Source organism: Syngnathus leptorhynchus, chromosome 12, assembly GCF_054491065.1.
Source record: "Syngnathus leptorhynchus isolate UIUO chromosome 12, UIUO_Slep, whole genome shotgun sequence".
Classification (NCBI taxonomy): domain Eukaryota; kingdom Metazoa; phylum Chordata; class Actinopteri; order Syngnathiformes; family Syngnathidae; genus Syngnathus; species Syngnathus leptorhynchus.
The window spans coordinates 7,206,748-7,225,108 of NC_141206.1; the positions used below are offsets into that span (position 1 = coordinate 7,206,748).

The window sequence follows — 18,361 nt, forward strand, 5'->3', positions numbered from 1 at the left end:
TAGAAAAAAAACTTCTACGGCGGTCGAGGGGGTCCAACATGCGTTGGCCGACAGGAAAAGGCGCTGCAAACGCACAAATGCTGCAAGCAAAAAGGAAAAGAAACACACAAATTAACTACGAAACAAAAAGGCTTGCTGCTCATTTAAAGTCCAAAAACACTTTATTAAGAACGTCAATACACTAATTTCCAACATTCACTTTCTTTTTTTCTTCTTTTTACAGAATTATTTTCAGATATAAACATATTTTTTTTAGTTCAACTATAATACAGTCAAGTGGGAGTAAAAACGAACCGGGTTGCTGCACAACAGCGAAGGAGCTCCCACCCAATGTTTTTTTTTTTCGAAACAGTTGTTCCTGGTGCGTTAACTTCAACTTGGTCTATGAGGTCCTTAAATAGAAAGAGCTTTGAACATTTCTGTAACATACTGGATCCATGTGGTGCTGGGCTGCCAGAGTATTGTCTAATGTTTAGTCCCGTCCTTGGCGGCGTATAGTGCTCGTAACGTCTGTGCCACTTTGTTAGTCAGCTTTTGTCCGCTTGTTAAGGAGATTTTCTTATAAATAATGTCCGACTCCTTAATATTGTCCAACCAAGGCACCTTTTTGCGACCGTCCCGTTTCTTGGCCACAACCCAGGGCCCCGAGTAAGTGCCGGACATCCAGTGTACGCTGTAGCCACTTTTGGTCTTCTGCACCACCCTGGCGATCTGCGGCCTATCTTTGTATTTGGGACAGCAGATGGCCACCACGTCCGTCACGTCCACGCTTTCGTTCATGTGGCCGTAGTCCTCGGCAGAGTCGTCGCCTCGTCGTGACTTCTGCTGTGGGTAAAAAGAAGCTCTCAGACGCTGTTTGGCTTTATAGAGACAATAAAGGGATGTTGTAAAAGATCGAAGATGTTTCCTTACCGCCGGAGGATCTTCATCCTCGCTCTCCTCATCCTCGGACTCGACCTGCGCCCTGTGATTGTTGTGGTTGTGGTTTCGGTATTTGGGGCCCTGGAGCAACGAGGTAATTGCTTTGTTTCTGGCGTTGGCGCTGGCCTCGCCCTCCTCTTCATCTTCCTCGCGGTCCAGGTGGTCCATTAGCACTTTGAACTATGATGAAAATAAAAGGTCAGGCAAATGATTTCATAACTAGCCCCTGAAATAATCTCCAAAACGTTGATTTAATGAACCGAAAGGAGATAATGAGTTCTCGGAAACAGAGATCTTACGTGTAAATACTGTTTGACGATAGACTTCCTGGTCTCGTAGCTGATGTCGGAGCTGGATAGACCGATCTTCAGGAATTCCAGAGTTTGGCGAGGATTGAAGTGCACCTTGGATTTCCTGTTCACCGTCTTGTCGTACACCTTGGCCGATTCCGTTGGTGAGTATTTCTGGATTTTGCTGTCAGATAAAAGCAAAATGTTTCTCGAACTGGAGTACTGACACTCAAAAGACTTTCCATCTCTCTATATATTTGGATTTAAATCCAACCACATAAGGTTTCGTGGAATATTCCAGTCCTGGCCTACCTGTCTGAGAAGCCGTATAAATTCTTGAGGTGTTGTTTGAGCATGAGCAGCAGTAGGATTCCCTGCGAAGCCAGGGAAAAGTCCAACAGAGGCTTCTGGTCCTCGGGTAGGCGGGCCATCACCACATCCTCGTCATCCATGTCGGAGTCAGATTGCGTGTGGAGCTTTTCCACCTCCTCCTCACTGCTGCTGCTGCTGCTGCTACTACTGCTGCTGCTGCTACTGGATTGGCTGCTGCTCTCCTCGCTGTCGTCAGAGCTGTCTCGCATCTTCCGAGGCTTGGCCTTCTTCTCCTTCTTTTTCTTCTTCTTTATTTTCTTCGGCCTTGGAATTGGTCCTTTTCTTAAAGACTACACAGGGAGCAAAGTAGGGATAAAACGTTTTACCCGTGAAGCAATAAATTGAATGATCAGATTTTTAATTTTTTTTAATTATTATAATAGACAAAATTGATACTGCACGTGGAACTGGGCAAACTCTTCTCACCTCTTTAAAAGACTGCAGAAGGTTGCTGCCAGAAACAGACAAAGTGATGTCCACGTGATGCATGATGAAAAGAGGCTCTTCCTGCGTCTGGTATGGGAAGTAAGCCAAGTTGTCCGCCACGAATAGCAGCAAGTTCACTTCGGCTCTCTGAAGAAAGCAAAGATTCATCCATTGATCAATAACCCGACTAGCATTCCGGTGACTATCTTCGACTTACGGAGCTGTCGTCAAACATGTTGAGCAAAGAAATGAGGAAGGCTCGCCGATGTTGGCGGTTTCCCCGGACCAAAGTGTACAGATGAGCGCAGAGGGCCGTGTCGGTGTCCTGGTGACGGAAGCCTCGGATGATGGCGTCTTTGGATCCGGCGATGGCCCGCTGGATCTGATAGGACAACTTCAGCCCTGCTACGGCTTTCATCTGTCAGTTCATAAAACCCGCAGATAATCAAGGGAGAGCTAATCGAGTATGGAGTTCTTTGTGAGCACACTTACATGAATAAAGCCTGAATACTTCTTGTCAATATCCACCAGTTGTTGATCAGCCTTGTTCTTCATGGTTGGCTCTGGATCAGTTCCCATGGCAATTAAGTAGGGAACGCACTAAAAAGAAAAAAAAAATGTTGTTATATAGAAAAAAATTGTTGTTGTTTTTATAAGACTAGGGATTTTTTATTTTATTTAACATTTTGAACCATAATATAGAAATTTGTTAATAGGCAGGATTTTCTGCCATTAGAAGCAGGTTATGTTTGAGAAGAAGAAAAAAAAAATAGTACCTGCACGGGGTGGATGAGGCCCTGACTGAGGGTCAACGTGATAACGCTGAGAGCAAAGTGGCGGACTGTGGACTGCGCGTGCAGGAAGGAGTCCAATACTTGCTTCAGGTAGATCTGAATGATGGAGCTGCTCATACCCGACGAGATGTCGCCCATCTCTTTCAGATCTTCCTGTTTGGCCTTCTCCTTCCCTGAGTCAACAAAAAAACAAACACACGATAAGGCGACGGACGCGCGAAGGATCGAGCCTTGAACTCACAGTCACGGTCGGCTTCCAGCATCCTCGAGTCCTCCTCCTGTAGATACGTCTGCATGTTTTTAAGCACCTGGACCTTCAAACTGACCAGACTGTGCTCGTCGGACAGAATGTTGTTGTAGAGAATCTTCACGTCCTGCGCGAACATTAGCTCCGGGTGCATGATGAACTGGAAGCCTTCGAGTAACAGACATCATGTAAATGTTGAGGGGAAAACAAATAGAAGATGCAGTCGTGTGTTAAAATGCGCTGACATACCTAAACCGATCAAGGCCTTGACTTGGACCACTTCATCTTTGTGTGAGGTAAAATACAAAAGAACTTCCAAGACTTTGTCCTTAATGAGGAGCTAGAAAAGATAAGAGTTGGAAAAGTTAATGATTAGTATTAAATAATCAGCGTGGTAAATCCTACCTTATTGGTACCCTTGAACTCCTCTTGGTCGAAATCAAAATGTCGACACAAAGCACCGACCGTGAATAGCGAGCGCAGCAGCGTGGGCTTATTCGTCACCAAGGTGGGACTGTCGGGATCCTCCTGGTGCTGGGTCTTGAGTTTGGCCAAGGCGCCTACGATTAGGGGAAGGAAAAAGCTGATTTGTATTTTTTATCTAACATCAAGGCCTGAGTTTTCAAACTGAAGCGTCCCATCAAGGGATGAAGGAGCGTGGTGGCCAAAGTAAAAGGGAAAATGGACTTACCGTAGAAACGATTGAAACAAGCCCAAACAAACTTGTAGTTGTGTGTGACCTTGTTTACCACAGCACCGAGACAGCTTACGCCATGCTGCACGACCTGAGAAGAAGACAAACAACAACGATTGACATTACCACCAGCTTCGGACGCAGCGCCGATGTCGCAATATGAAACAAACCATCATTCCGTATTTGATAATCAACTTCATGAGGTCTTCTTCGATGGTAGTGAGGAAATTCTCGCTGGGATTGTCCATCAGAGGCACGACCAGCTCCAGGATCTTGGCCACGTTGCAAATCAACATCAAGTCATTCTGATTCTGCAACAGGATGGAGGCACTGTGTTATTAACGCCAGTAGATGGCGCTGTGGTACAAGAAATCAGCAGTTGGTCCTTACGTTGCCTTTAGTGTTCAGGTGGGGCTGCATGGTCATGGCGTGTTTGACCATCAGCTGCGGTCGGATCTTGCTGAATAAGTACAACGTGGTGACGCACGCCACCAGGCGACCCGAGTCAACGCCTTTGTCCTCACACTCTGAAACACACACAATACAGACACATTGATAATATGAAATTGCTTGGTAACTCCCTTTTTTTTTTTTAAAGCACAAAAACAAATCCATTTCTCTATTCACCTGCAATGGACTCTTCATATTTCACTATGTGCTCCACTAGATTGTCCACCAGTTGACTGCAGGCCTTCTTAGCTGGTTTGTAAGAAGCGGCTTCTTCTGATTTAAGCAGCTGGGGGGGGAATGGCAGAAGACAAATAATTTAGCATAAATCACAGGTATGGATAATCACATCCAATAGAGCTTACATTCTGGAGAAGCTGCTCAAACCAATCGTAGCCGGTATCTTTACACGCGAGTACCTGCGGTGAAAGAGGAAATACGAGATCACACATTTGAATCAAAATAAAAGTTCTGCTCGTAAATCAACTACACACCACGTCGGTGATGTTCAAGATTTTTCTGATCATGGCGTCTTTGTCATGACTGGGTGTTGGTGTGAACCAGATTTTCTGGAAGGTCTCATTCACCAGTTTCTGCAAGGACCAAATCATCTCATGTAAATAGAGGTAAATCAAATAAATCTTCTGAGAGACTTGTTTTGACTCAAACAAACCTTAATCCCTTCCTCGTCGTTGACCCTTCGGATCATCTTGACGCACATCTCGGTGATTTTGTGGAAGTCCGGCAGCTCCAGACAAATATCCCTCAGGATCTTGATGACTCTCTTCCTCACGCTGATGCCCGTGTCCTATTGTGGATGAAATGTGAGATTAAAGGTTAAATTGTGAACATATCTTAAATTAAATTAGGTAGCACACGGGTGTCAAATTTATGTTTGGAATGCCGTCAGTAGATGAATTACCAAAATCCTCTCGATGAGCATGTCGTAGTATTGCTCGATGAGCTCGGGGCGACTGAGCACAAAGCGTCCGACGAGCTCCACGGCGGCCTCGCGCACGCTGGTGGAGTTGTCCATGAGGCGGCCGTGAACCCCACGCTGCATGTCGGGCTGAAGGACAAAAAAATGAAAATGTGTCAATTCTTGAGAAAGTAGATTTAATAATATGTGAGTGTCTCACCCTTGCGAGAATACTCGGGTCCACCGCCACAACCTCAGACAAACACTTCATGGCTTTAGTTCTGACTGCGATGGCGCTCTCACCGAGCACTCTCAGGATCTATAAGAAAGTCGCATCACTTTTATCTTGACAGTTCAAATTTTCTGTGTACATTCAAAGAAATTAAAATTCAAACACATGGTAAAGTAACACTATGTTCAGACTTAGTCTAGTATACAATGCATGTCTCGAGAAGACTCAAAATGGGGGCGGGGCTCGTGATGTGAGGCGACATTAAAATATTGCTGCTATTTTTATGCTACAACCGACATTTACCTGTGATAAATAAATGTCAAAACTCTGTGAGAACGGCCTCATAGAGGCGAGGTATTGGACAATCAAACAAGAGTCCCTGTAGTCAATTGTGTCCGAGCTGATCCTGAAATAAAAATGAGAAGGTTTAATCAAGGAAAAGATGAGTGAACTCGAAAATCTTTTGATTCTTTTAACCTGGTGTGAGAGTTTCTGATAATCTTGCGCAATAACTTTTTCCGCAATTCGGCCCGCTGCACAATCTCCTCGGCGGAGTCGACGTCGTTGATGGCAAATAAAGCTTTTGGGTCGTCGTCGTCATCGTGCGACTTCATTGCCTTGTCTGCCTCGCTGGTGATGTCCCTGTACCACTGGGCGATGTAGAAATTCCTGGCAAACTGTGGGGAGGAGGCGCAGCGCCAGCGGTGAGCATCCGCTTTTACGAGCTGAGCGCCGACGATTAACGAGAGAAATTAAACACGCTCACAATGAGTGCGGGATCGATTTCACTGCTCTCCTCTATGTAGCACAACAGGGCCCTCTGGAGTTGATGCGTCTCGTCGTTCCCGGGAAACTGCAAAGATGATGATTAGAGACTGTTTACCAACAAAGCCAGTCAAAATTTCAAATGTATACAATTAACATTTATGATTAGATTTTTTTTTTTGTAGCCACAAACCTTTTACATTTATAACGTCTGATGTCATTTTTTTATTTTTTTTATTCAATTTAACACAACTATAGAGCTACAGGACTTTTTTTTTTTTTTTTGAAGTACCTCTTTAAGGATGCGGTCAATGGCCTTTTGGTCCACCTTGCTACTGACGGCATCTTTACGCAGACGAGAGGCGACAGTGCCAAGGTAATCCAGCGACGCCACTCGTAACGCCATCTCTGTCTGCTTGTTACTAAACTGGTGAACCTGGAGGATGATAACACACACAAAAAAAAAAAAAAAAAATCAACATTACAGACCGTTTTCTCCAAAAAGTGTGATTCAAATCTCATTGCTTACCAAGAGGCGACCCAACAAACTGAGCAGCAGTTCGGCAGCGGGCCACTCGGGTTTGTTGACAGTGGACAGGAGGTCATGGACAAAGTTTTCAAAGAGAGGCCTGAAGTCGTCCTCGCCCTGCTTACTGCCACACCTGAGACAACAGAGCATAAATTCTTATCTTGATACTCAACATCTAATTTACATTTGTATATAACATGGACTTACTTCTTGAGAAACACTGACAAGAAGTTCTGAGCGGTCCTCATGGCAGTCTCGTAGGAATTTGTGATGAGGACGTCTTTGTCCACCTGTAAAAAGCAAACAGGCGGTGAGTACAATTAGGAATATTTGGATTAAATGACAAGATGCTTTGCGCTGCTTGCCTTCTTATTGTGTTCCTCGTCTCCGTCTTTTGAGGAGGGCAGCTGTACCACGCACTGGATGAGCTGAAGAACCAAGGCGGTGACCATCTGGATATGCTTGCTGCTTCCATCGCTGCTGTTTAATCTGTCAGAAGGAGTCATTTAGAGGAGGGGAGCCCCATCACTCCAATCTCCTGTGGTTTACCTGAAGTTTCTCAAGTTGCGTTTACTGGACGGCAGCCTGGCCATAGAGTTGAAGATCTCTTCAAGAATGAGCTGCCTGTGCTTTCTGTAGCGGGAGAACACCTGCAGAGGAGCAAAAAAAACAAAAAAAAGGGACATTTGATGGAAAATGACTTTGAAATGGTGACGATAAAAGGTCACACTTACCGCCGTCACCAAAGTGATGGCACACAACTGCAGCTCGCTGACGTTCTCCACGAAAAACGGCGTGATACCCAAGGTGGACACCTACATTGGGCAACAATAACCAGACTGAAAATTGGACACTTTTGATGTCTTTTAAGAAAAACCAGCCCATCTGAAGAGTCTCACCTGTAGAATGGTGTTGTCGGTCAGCAGCTGGATCTCCACCAGCTCCGAAAGGTTGCTGATGATGTCACACACTTTGCCGTAGAGCTGGAGCACCGTCTTTTGCTTATGGCTGGAGCTTTTGACTTTCTTGCCTTTGGAATTATGCCCGCCACCTTAGGTAAGAAAGTACAAATCCATCATAAAGCACCTTTTTGTGAAAAGAGCCAAATTGAGGATTTGCTTACCTCCGTGGGAATCCAATCGGTAGGTGGGGTCGTACTGGGGGTACAAGGAGTTCTGCATGTGGTACTTGGTGTACTGCAACACCCGCTCGATGACGTCTTCGATGAAAACCACCTTGGGCACGCGCGGCGAGGTCATGATGTTGAGCGCCGTCAAGCAGGCGTCGGCCGACTTGGACACCCGCTCCAAGATGAGGTCGCGCCACAGCCGCTCCTCGTCCATGGAGTCGTTACCCTTCCGTACGACAAAGTGGAATTTGACCAAAATGTGACCAAAAACTGCTTACTAATGAAATCAGAAAAAGAACTTACATGGTTCATCAACGTAGACAGTTTGACACTATCTTGAATGTTCTTCTCCAGGACGTTCATGAATTTCACCAATTTCTGAGATGAACACTGGAGACGAGAAGCAAATACAAATCGCGTGTTGTTTTCTTACATTTCAAGTGAAAAGGATCGCAAAGAGGAAAATGCACCTACTTTATGAAAGATGCCCATCTCTTTTATCTTGGCTGAATCGCTGCATAACTCGCTCAACTGGTGCTTTCCGAGAAGCAACTCCTGTGGTATTTCATCATCGCCGTCGTCACCTGAGAAAGAAGATCGTAGCTTGAGGTGCACAAAAATGTTGGTGTGGTTCTCAAATGAGCGGCGGAGTTTTTTTTTGGGGTGTACATTTTTTTTTTTTTTTTGTCAGCCTTGTTTACCTGCGCCAGTTAGGTCCACATCCTCAAGACTCTCCAAGATGTTGTCCACACTGGCGGCGAATCTCTTGAATGTGGACGTGTCTATCAAATCTGCGGCATAAAAGTTAGACAACTGCACTTTGGGCGGTTGTGTAATACATTTTCACCAGGATGCACTATTTATTTAGGAATGCTAAGGGTTAGGGTTAATTGATCAGTAATAATAATAATAATAATAGCAGTTCTAAAATGAAATAGAAAAATGTTTAAAAAAAAATACTAACCCTCAGGTCGCATCTTTTCGTACGCCTTTCTCTCTTTATGTTTTTTCTTCAATTTTCTGGCCACTGAACAAAAAGAACACATTGAGCATCAAAAATGAACACACAAACAGAACATTTTGAGTGACTCACCGTCACTTAAATTTGGCGGTGCCCCACCGTCGCTTTCCCCTGAGCTCTGATCCTGTTGCCGCTGGCGACCTTTTTTGGACTCGCGCTTCCACGACTTGTTTTGATCTTTCCTTCGCTTTTTTTTCATCACTAAAACCCAGCAGAGACAATCGTGTTCGATACAACAATAATACTTGTTTTTTCTTTCTTCACTAACTGAAGAAACTATATGGTTGAATTTTCCAGTGAGGGCTTTCCATTTATTTCCAGTGAAACACGAGCTAAAAGGTAAGCAGAGCTGCAATGAGTTTTGGTGGATTACCTTCATCCTCCGAGTTGTCGTTGTCAACATCTCTTGCTTCCTTCTCTTCATCGGAGCATTCGGTATACTTTGGGGATTTACTAATCATACTGTGCCGCCGCTTGACATCTGTACGACAAAAAACAAAACAAAAACTGTAGCCAAGCCCGCAAACGGTAGCTCATTCCGTGTTGTCCTCCAAAAAAATTCCTGCCCATCGTTACCTTTCGATTTGTGACTAGAAGAGCAATTCCACGACTTGTCCGGTTCCTTGAGTTCCTTCTTGATGCTTTGTATGTCATCAACATTCAGCCTTTTCACTTTCACAACGGGTTTCGGGCCTTTGCTGAGGTTTTCGACCAGCGATTTCCTCTCCAGTACAACGCGAGGTTCTTTCCAGACATCGACCGAGTCGCCCGAAACAGGGGGACACTTCTCCACGGTGTCCCGTTTCACTTTGGGTATCACAAAGTTCTTGAGCGCTCCCGAGTTTCCCCCGAGCAAGTATGAAGGAAATTCAAAATCGCTGTTTTTTTTCACCAGGGAGGCTTCTTTACTTTCATCGCCGCCTTTCCTTTCTTTCTTATTTTGCGGGATCAAAAAACTGGATTTGTCTGTCCTTTCACGAGCGCTGAGGTCACTGAGGTGTCTGCTGCCATCTTGCCTGATTTTGTGCTCCTTGTCCTGTTTGCCCGTCCCATCTGGAGACTGCTCGTGTTTGTTGCTGTTACCCATGGACGCTTTGTGTTTCCTGGCCTTGTCCTCCCTGACTCTTTCTTTACTTTCTCCCGTCACTCTTTCCCGGGCTTTCTCCCTATTTCGCTCCTTCTCCAGAGTTTTGTCTTTATCCCTTAGTTGGTCTTTCTCCCTATCCAGCTCTTTATTTCGCTCTTTCTCCTTAAATCGATCTTTCTCCTGTTTGAATCGATCCCTCTCCTTATCTTGCTCCTTCTCCCTGAATCGATTTTTCTCCTTATCCGCCTCCTTATTTCGCTCTTTTAACCGATCTTTCTGCCGATCTTGGTCCTTATCTCGCTCTTTCTCCTTTAATCGAGTTTCATCCCTGTCCAGCTGCTTGTCCTGCTCTTTCTCCTTAGATCGAACTTTCTCTCTAATTCTGTCCTTTTCCTTTGCGCGATCTTTACCTTGATCCTTCTCCTTGCCTCGATCTTTTTCACAATCTCTCACTCTGTCGACGTCTCTCTCCTTCTCCTTCTCCCGGTCTCGGACTCTTTCCCCATCCACCTCCTTGTCTTTATCCCTATTCCTGTCTGTATCCTTCTGTCGAATTTTGATTTTATCTCTTATCTTATTCCTGTCTATCTCTTTTTCTTTCCCCACATCCGGGTCTTGGTCCCTCTCTTTTTCCCGACTCCAAACTTTTTCCGTGTCGTGATCTTTCGTCCTCTTCTTCTCCCTTGCTTTGTCTTCGTTATAACAATCGGCGTTCCGTTCTGCCTTGCTGGAAGTTTTCAGGGCCTCCGGTTGACAGTGACCGTTGTCGTTCTTTTCCTCCCTGTGCCGAAACTCCGGGTCTCGATTCTGCTTCGGCCTCGGCGAGTCTCCGCGCCATCCGTCGGCTCTGTGTTTGGATTCCCGTAGGCTTTCCTTCTTCTCCTTCAGACGGATATCCGAGTCAGACTTTGCGGAATCGTCGACGTGCTGTTTGGTAACAGTCAGTTGGCAGGTATTATCTTTCTCCGCTTCCGTCTCGGAATCGGAACCCAGGACCTGCTTGGCCTCGAGCACTACGATGGGCTGCCGTAATCCTCGGCCGGCCTGCTGCAGATCAATGCTGACCATCAGAGCGGGACGACCGGAACCGTTGCTGGCCGCGTTCTTCTTCTTGGGTGTTATCTGGTTGCCGCCTTGTACAGGGAAACCGTCACTCAGGTCCACTCCCGGTTCCTGAGGGTACGAGTCTTGCTTGCGTTTTTTCAGCGGTTTATCTGCAAAATGACAACGTAGGATATCAAATGAAGACATAGAATGCAAATTCTAAAGTTGCCCACCGGTTAAAATGACGTCGATAGGCGTCAATGGCGGGGAAATATTCGGATACCTTTATCCTGGACCTCTTTGGACCATCGCTCTCTCTCGCTGCCAGATTCGCGCTCGGTCCTCTCAATCTCCGCCAAAGCCTCAATGTCGGCCTCGGCGTCATCCAGAAGCACCACCGCTGAGACGGCAGCGGTGGTCTCGTTTGGTTGAAACGGAACCTGTTGACAGTTTGGCGACTCCTCGGCGGCAAATTTGCACGGCGAGTCCTGGTTAGAGTTCAGGATGGTGTTTTTACTGTTCGTCAGGCACGCTTGCGGCGCCGCGTCCTTCCTGGGAGAATACACTTCGTATTGTTCTTTGTGGACGTTCTTCACTCTGGACAGCTTTAACGTCAGCCTGGCAGAGTCTTTCACGGGGGTGCTCACTATGTCATACAAGGCATTTTTCTCCAGGTGCTCATCGGCCGCCTTGCTCCTTTGCTTCTGCTTCTTCTTTCGTTCCGCGGAGGAGAGCAGCATGTTGGGAGCCATGCTGGGAGGGACGTCGGAAGGAGGCGACTGCATAATGAGCAGAGATCTGGACCCTATTGATACACAAGAAAATAATGGAAAGGTGGAAATTCTGGAAAAATATCCCTTATTATTGGATTGACTTCATTTATTTGTCCAATTGAATGACAGTTGCATATATTACATATTACTTCATAAATATGATTCATTTAATCCAGAATGAAGACAAATAATAACTAAACAATAATAATGTATTTATTGGGAGATCAAGCAGTGTGTTGCGATGTCAAAGGTTTCTCGGTATTTCGTCTACTTTGATGGTTTCTAGGGCAACGTACATTTAGATGGTTCGTTCTCATCCGGGGAACACACAGATTGCGGTGACTTGACAGGAAACAAGGCGGCCATCATGGAGTGCTCATTTTCCTGTCAAAATTCAAAACGGTTCATGTGTTTCAGCATTGATGTCAAGAAAAGTATTAAAGGCCTCAAAAATGGTACGATTCAATTATTTGTTAACTACAAGAAACTTCAATTCAAATGAAAAAAAAAATACACAATTTTGTCTAAAAACACTACTTTGATTCCCGTAACCTCGTCGAGTAATTTTCTTTCAAGCTGGCCTTTATACTCTCTCATTAATTAATTGTTCTCCATTTTTTTTCTATACCTCATTCCCAAGTCTGTGCGCAATGTTGACATAGTCGTCATCCGAGCCTGCTTTGGCATGATGATTGGATGTGTTGCTCGAAAGCTGTCCTGACACCTTGTGGTGAAGATTCCTAAGATTACCGCCAACTGAAACATAAAGTAAATTTGAGTGATTGCTAGTTAGTGATTGAACCATTGTGTCGATTTTTATGGAGGAAGGGGGCAGCACCTTGTTGTGTCTGCTGGTGTTGAGAGTAACTGGGAGGACTGTATTGCATGTAATCAGCAGGACTTTGAGGAGTGTAGGGACTGGGGATGGGGCTGTTTGAATGCTGCTGCTGTGATATGAACCGCGCTCCGGACCCAGACTGTGGCGAGCTGAAGCATCTGTGAAGTCAAATAAGGTCATTTTAAGTTCCAAAGACATTGTGGCAGATCCGCTATTTTGTTTTCTTACCCAGAAGTCCGCTGAGTGACTGGAGACTGCTGATAATTTGGTGCTGGACTCCTGTGCACCTGGTTTGGAGAAATCTTATACTGTTGTACTGCTGGTTGCTGGATTACACCTGAGAGAAATAGAATAGCGACAATAGCTCACAAAAATAAAATTAACAAAATAGTGTTCGATTTATCTAAGACGTCATACTTTTGTCCCGAAATATTTTGGGGTTTCTGGACAGCAGAGCTTGTAGGAGCACAGGCATGTCACCCTCGGGTTCATCGTTCCCCAAGTTGTCCTTCAGCTCTCTGTAAAGTACACAAAGAGGAAGACGACGGTCACACAATGCAGATGGTCTACAATTGTGATTTCTGACCAGGGAACAAATTGTGTTCTGCTTTTTACCCACATGTTCATCCTAGTCATCCCCTCCACAAAACAGTAATACCAGATACTCACATGTGTTCCGTGGACACCTGGTTGAGGCCGTGCGCCAGCTGAGTTACCAGGTTGTCGTCGCGGCACACCAACAGGCTGTTGACCTCTTCGGAGATTCGTCCATTGTAGAGCAGACTCTTGGCAGTGGTGGCAGGGAGAGGTGAGGGTAGTGGAAGTTGGTTCAACACTATGTAGGTGAGGGAAGGGGAGCCGGCCGGGGTGAGATGACAAAACTTTGAACGGTAGCGTAGAAAATTATTTTTGAAAAAAAAAAAGACCACAAATGCTTATTAAATGTCACTTTGGAAAGAGCCAGAAGCGCACTTACGGTCCGTGAGGCTTGCAATTCCGGCGAGAGTAGTGATGGGAACATGAGGCATATCACCATTCATACTGAAGATGAAGTCAAAATGCTGCTCGATATCACCAAGGGGCTTCCCGTTCCTCACATCTCCAAAATGCTAGAGTGGAAAAAAAAGAGCATTGATATTTTAGAGGATTTTTTTTAAGAAGACGACAATCAATCATAAATGTAAAAATTATGGACTGGTGGTACACATGTATTCTAAATTGAAACGTGGGCTGATAAAAGACAAGTGTACATAGTGACTTCAGAAATACCCTGTGTTATTAGAGTGTAATAACAATGATTATTACTAGTTTGTGTTATTTCTACGTGTAACAGTGTATGAGGGCCTTCCAAGCTAGCCTGCTTGGTAACTTGGATATCTGGCCCAGAAGGTGCTGCTATCATAAGCGTTTTCATCCTTCTGTAAGCTCCACTGAGTAGCCTTCCACAAAATATAAACTTAGAGGAACCTGGTAGCGCGTATAATACGGTAATAAGCGATAAGTGAAGAATTTTACCTCAGTGTCTCGAGTTAGCTTAGCATGTCCGTGCTAACAACAAAACAAGAAAGGATGGCCAATCCACCAAACCATGTCTCAATTCCTGTCTTTTGTTACGCCGTCACACTGAGGCTTTAACCGGGGGACGCTCCGAGCCCACAATGGCGACAGTATCTCACCTTAACGCCGCTTGACAGTGCGTAACGAGTTGTTTATTGTGACTTAAAATGTCGTAGTGGACGTATAATATAAGCGGTGCCCGAAAAAGTAAGTCGCTTAGCCGACTAGCAACATCCTGGAGCTGTAGCTTGGGCTAGCTGGCTAGGTCTAGCCCGTAAGTTGCATCCCCCCCCGGGCACCGGATCGGAACCAGCTAGCCGCTTTAGCCCTGCAATTCTCGGCCAGGCTCGGGTGGGTGTCTCGGGGTTTTCACCTCGCTTGCTCGGCAGTGGCCTTTCAACGTCGCATCTCCACCTCCTCACAAAACCTGGCGTATCTCGCCAGAGGAGGAAGCGTAACCCCGACCCGACCACTAGGGAGGAAACGTTGAAGGGGGTACAAAAGCACAAAATCACCGTCCGGGAGCTTCTCCCGTCTAGCTGCGTCGGAGAGCGACCGTCCAAAGGGCCGCCTGGTGTACACGATGAGGCGGCCTCCACGGGGTGGCGATGGAGCCCTTGTATGTGAAAAGATTTAAATCCGCTCCTATTTATCTCGGGATGTGATGAGAAAGAAGTGGCTCCGTTGGAGGAGGAGGAGGTGGTGGTGGCGGAGGGGGAGGAGCAGCAGCAGTCGGATGGCAGCTGGAGAGAGGAGACTCTAGCTCCCTCTCCGTCCCGCCGTCCGAACAGTTCCTCCGGGACCGGGAGGGGTGGTGGATCAGGGGGACCCACGGAAACCCCCACTCTCATCCACCACCGCCGCCACTTGGAGACACACCAGGGACGACAGCCTGACAGAAAGACTAGCAATACAGATAAAGACTGACAAGAAAAGACACCAATAACGAAATTCTGCAAAAGAATCAGGCTCATTAAAACAAGAAACTTTGTTTTCCCCCCAACAAAAGCAGTCGACTAACAAGCAGGGGATTGGGAAAAGACTTCCAAAAATAAAATGGGATTTTCGTAAATAACTGGTGATTCATCCGTGAAATGAATTGGAACAAGGAAGGGATTATATTTTTCTAATAGTTTATATTTAATGCACGAATGAACTGGGAAATTATTGGAAGTCAAGTTACGATTGTAAACATTTGTGTATTCAATGCATATAGATAAGAACAAAGAGGAATTTTTCCGTGAGAGCAAGATGCTTGAAAGAGAGGAACTAAAATGCATCCATAATTAAAATCATGTTTGAGACGCACCATTTCAATTTAATACCGTAACATAGTGTAGATATGTATCATACAAATAATATTTCTGGTTACCTGTCAATTAAATTATTACGTGTCAATCTAATTCTGTATTCCTTTCACAATTGAATAAGAAACTGAAGGAACGAGGATGTTTTTTCTTTTCTTCCCATGACATTTATCATGTCATTCATATACGTATTACTATCATCGCACATGTTTTTCCCTTTAGTTACCACACGACGGGGCTGCTGAGTACTTCCGGGTGTATACGTCACTAAACTACGTCACGTTAGTAAAAGACAAAACTCCAATGAGCATGTGTGTTTCTCGCCGGGTGCGGTGGCGCGCGCCTGTAATCCAAGCTACCGGGAGGCTGAGGCTGGCGGATCGTTTGAGCTCAGGAGTTCTGAGCTGCATCGGACTATGTCGATCGGGTGTCCGCACTAAGCTCGGTATCGATATGGTGCTCCTGAGGGAGCTCGGGACCACCAGGTCGTCTAAGGAGGGGTGCACCGGCCCAGGTCGGAAACGGAGCAGGTCAAAGCCCCCGTGCCGCTCAGTAGTGGGATCGCGCCTGTGAATAGACGCTGTAGTGCAGCCTGAGCAATAAAGCGGGACCCAGCTTCCTTTTGAACAAATTCACACTGGGTATTTCTTTCATCGTTTTACTACAATCATTTCTGTACCGATTCCAGTCTGATAGGTCGATATTTTATGCTTTTATTCACATTAAAACCTCGGCCAGCAGCAGCTCCTACTGGATGAAAGTAGAACTGCATCAAGGAAGTACATAGGCTCCCTCTAGTGGTATGTAATGAATTCCGTTGCGTTTAACTTTCTTAGCACGGACATTTGTGTTTAATCTTAAACGAATTGATTGCTTTATACATTTTAGTTTAGGTTTCAATGCATTTCAGATGAATCATGATTTAGATTTCTATTTCAAGTTATTGTATTTCAATGTTGGTCATTTTTGTCATATTTGGAGCGTCAAGTATTTTTCAAGGTGCTTGAAAAAAAGTTTGAGACAAATACAAAAGAAAAAAAATACCACCAGCTGACTTCCAGCTCCGTCTCACGAGTGGATAATCATGTTACGTTCAAGTCCGCAGGGGTTTCATGGTGATTACGCCGCTTCAATGGCTTTATCCATGAGCCTCTAACCCGTGACCGTCATGAGGATTTTACAGCCCTTATTCCCCCCCTTTTCTTTCCCCTGGAGGTAAAAGGAATTTGGGAGGGTGAAACAAGAAATAAGACGGGGGAGTAGTGACGGGCCTGACTCTGTAAACCGCGGAGGAAGAGGACCGTTCGTCTGCAATTGAATTATCCAATTTGGTAAGATGATGTTTGGTCCTTTTTTTATTGTGATAGCCATGTTGTAAGTTGATTATCTCCATTTAATGATGCTTCCTTGTCAAGTTTTTTTTTTTTAACCTTATTTGACCCTCATTAAGGTGACTCAGTGCACTACATTAGGTACACCATCTATATTAAGACGGATAAAGAACAATATTTGAATGATTGTGGTTGTACTTTGTCCTCGGCAGGGGATGTTTGAAATATTTTTTGCCTCTCATTTAGCTCAATAAAGTGGTCAAACATTCCTTGGGACGATGCAGCGCAATATAATAATAATAATTAAAAAATGCATTTCATTTTATTCTATTAGAATTAATTTATAGACATGTGGGAAATAGCTCAAAGCAAAGAACTACAGCAAAGTTTTTTTTCCTCTGTAAAATTCCAGTATGTGTCAGCTATGTTTTACTTTGCATTTATTTGAACAATTAGGATTTGAGCATGCTATGATTTGTTTCCTCGTCTATCGCAGCTTAATGCTTTGCAACCGCACAGACGGAATGCCTCGAGGAGACTTCAACATCTATTTTGCCAGCAGCCGACGAGGATTTGTCAGAGCTGAAGAGTATGTCCTACTTAATCCAACATTTTGCAGCCTTTAAAACTCACAATTTGCTGGCATTAATCAACAAATAATGCTGTGATTCCTAAAATTGTGATATTTGGTAATCATCTAATTTCGCCTAATTGAGCCCAAAATATTTCTTTACTACAAATAATAACAAATAATATGCCAGTGACAGTGAAAAGCAGAACAATTAAACGGTCTTCCACTAGAGGGCAGCATTTATTCACATTGTAACGGCGTTAGAGTAAAACTAAACAGACTAAGCCCATTAATGAACTAATATGAGGCAAAATTATGATTTATTTTCTACTTTTGTGATATTTCATTTGAGGTGATTGCCATCAACATTTTTTTGTATGTGGCTTGACTCAATAAAAGTTGTGAATCACTGTTCTACAGCCATAAATATATGTGCAAAAGTGGGTTGTGAAACAAAAAGTGTCTTAGTGATGTTGTGTGCACTGTACAGGGCGGTCGGTATTATTCTGCTGGTCATCATCCTGGCTGCGCTTCTTCTCCTGGGCTGTTGGTACTTTAAGAGGAGGGGTGGCTACAAAAAAATAAGGGTGAGGCCTTCATTGTAATCATCAAAATCTTAGGGTGGAAAAAAAAAAAAAGTGTGAAGTACCTCATCACATCTTATGATGCAGAGCTCCAGGTCTGGGTCACCAACTTACACGGGAGGCCAATATTCCGAGGCTGGACCTTCTGCAGAAAACAAAATGGCGCTGATTGACTTTGGCAGTCTACGATCTGCGGTGAGTGTCACACACTTAAATGTCATCACAAATAATATTCAGTTACATTACACACTGCTTGTCTTGACTTCTCCAGATGCCGAATGCTCCTCCAGCCTACGAAAAGATCTCCTCAGGGCCAATGCCTCCTCCCTATTCACCCTAAAATCAGGACAACTAACCCGACGCCCAGACGAGAATAAAGCACGAGTCCATCTGACGCCACAAATCTAACTGTTCATTTTGTGTGTCTAATATTGACACAATGTATCATGTGGTTTCAAACCAGGATTAAAAACACTCCCACCA

At 44.8% G+C, this 18,361-nt stretch overlaps 2 protein-coding genes, 1 long non-coding RNA gene and 1 other non-coding gene across 9 annotated transcripts; 2 read left to right on the forward strand and 2 right to left on the reverse strand.

Moving 5' to 3' along the window:
- Window positions 1-148: 148 nt before the first annotated feature.
- Window positions 149-14,804, reverse strand: LOC147048152 (nipped-B-like protein B). Of its 5 annotated transcripts, none has more exons than XM_085926072.1 (47): window positions 14,601-14,804; window positions 13,505-13,637; window positions 13,198-13,363; window positions 12,946-13,046; window positions 12,757-12,865; window positions 12,529-12,686; window positions 12,319-12,446; window positions 11,987-12,074; window positions 11,201-11,722; window positions 9,363-11,087; window positions 9,160-9,267; window positions 8,886-8,987; window positions 8,730-8,792; window positions 8,467-8,556; window positions 8,240-8,349; window positions 8,069-8,155; window positions 7,760-7,991; window positions 7,536-7,687; window positions 7,371-7,451; window positions 7,186-7,286; window positions 7,002-7,125; window positions 6,844-6,926; window positions 6,637-6,769; window positions 6,400-6,543; window positions 6,109-6,195; window positions 5,820-6,019; window positions 5,646-5,748; window positions 5,331-5,429; window positions 5,114-5,260; window positions 4,865-4,999; window positions 4,686-4,784; window positions 4,557-4,610; window positions 4,372-4,480; window positions 4,135-4,271; window positions 3,915-4,055; window positions 3,742-3,835; window positions 3,456-3,610; window positions 3,300-3,390; window positions 3,045-3,218; window positions 2,786-2,976; window positions 2,502-2,609; window positions 2,227-2,427; window positions 2,010-2,156; window positions 1,524-1,873; window positions 1,221-1,395; window positions 913-1,101; window positions 149-825 (listed from the first exon to the last, which is right to left on the reverse strand). In XM_085926072.1, exons 2-47 carry the CDS (start codon window positions 13,566-13,568, stop codon window positions 466-468), a joined length of 8,217 nt encoding a protein of 2,738 aa, XP_085782198.1. In that variant the 5' UTR covers window positions 13,569-13,637; window positions 14,601-14,804; the 3' UTR covers window positions 149-465. The 5 variants fall into 5 exon arrangements, with proteins under 5 accessions (XP_085782198.1, XP_085782197.1, XP_085782196.1 ...); XM_085926071.1 differs by having other exon boundaries at window positions 149-822; window positions 8,859-8,987; XM_085926070.1 differs by having other exon boundaries at window positions 8,859-8,987.
- A 910-nt stretch (window positions 14,805-15,714) lies between these two features.
- LOC147048153 (signal recognition particle RNA) lies at window positions 15,715-16,013 on the forward strand. Its single transcript, XR_015067845.1, has one exon.
- A 43-nt stretch (window positions 16,014-16,056) lies between these two features.
- mlana (melan-A) lies at window positions 16,057-18,361 on the forward strand. 2 transcript variants are annotated; one of them, XM_085926860.1, is made up of 6 exons: window positions 16,057-16,192; window positions 16,608-16,723; window positions 17,220-17,312; window positions 17,785-17,881; window positions 17,966-18,073; window positions 18,150-18,361. In XM_085926860.1, the coding sequence occupies exons 3-6, from the start codon at window positions 17,224-17,226 to the stop codon at window positions 18,216-18,218; spliced, it is 363 nt and encodes a 120-aa protein (XP_085782986.1). In that variant the 5' UTR covers window positions 16,057-16,192; window positions 16,608-16,723; window positions 17,220-17,223; the 3' UTR covers window positions 18,219-18,361. The 2 variants fall into 2 exon arrangements, with proteins under 2 accessions (XP_085782986.1, XP_085782985.1); XM_085926859.1 differs by lacking the exon at window positions 16,057-16,192 and having other exon boundaries at window positions 16,503-16,723.
- LOC147048155 (uncharacterized) lies at window positions 17,539-18,354 on the reverse strand. Its single transcript, XR_015067795.1, has 3 exons — window positions 18,129-18,354; window positions 17,944-18,023; window positions 17,539-17,865 (listed from the first exon to the last, which is right to left on the reverse strand). It is a non-coding gene; the product is annotated as an uncharacterized LOC147048155 (long non-coding RNA).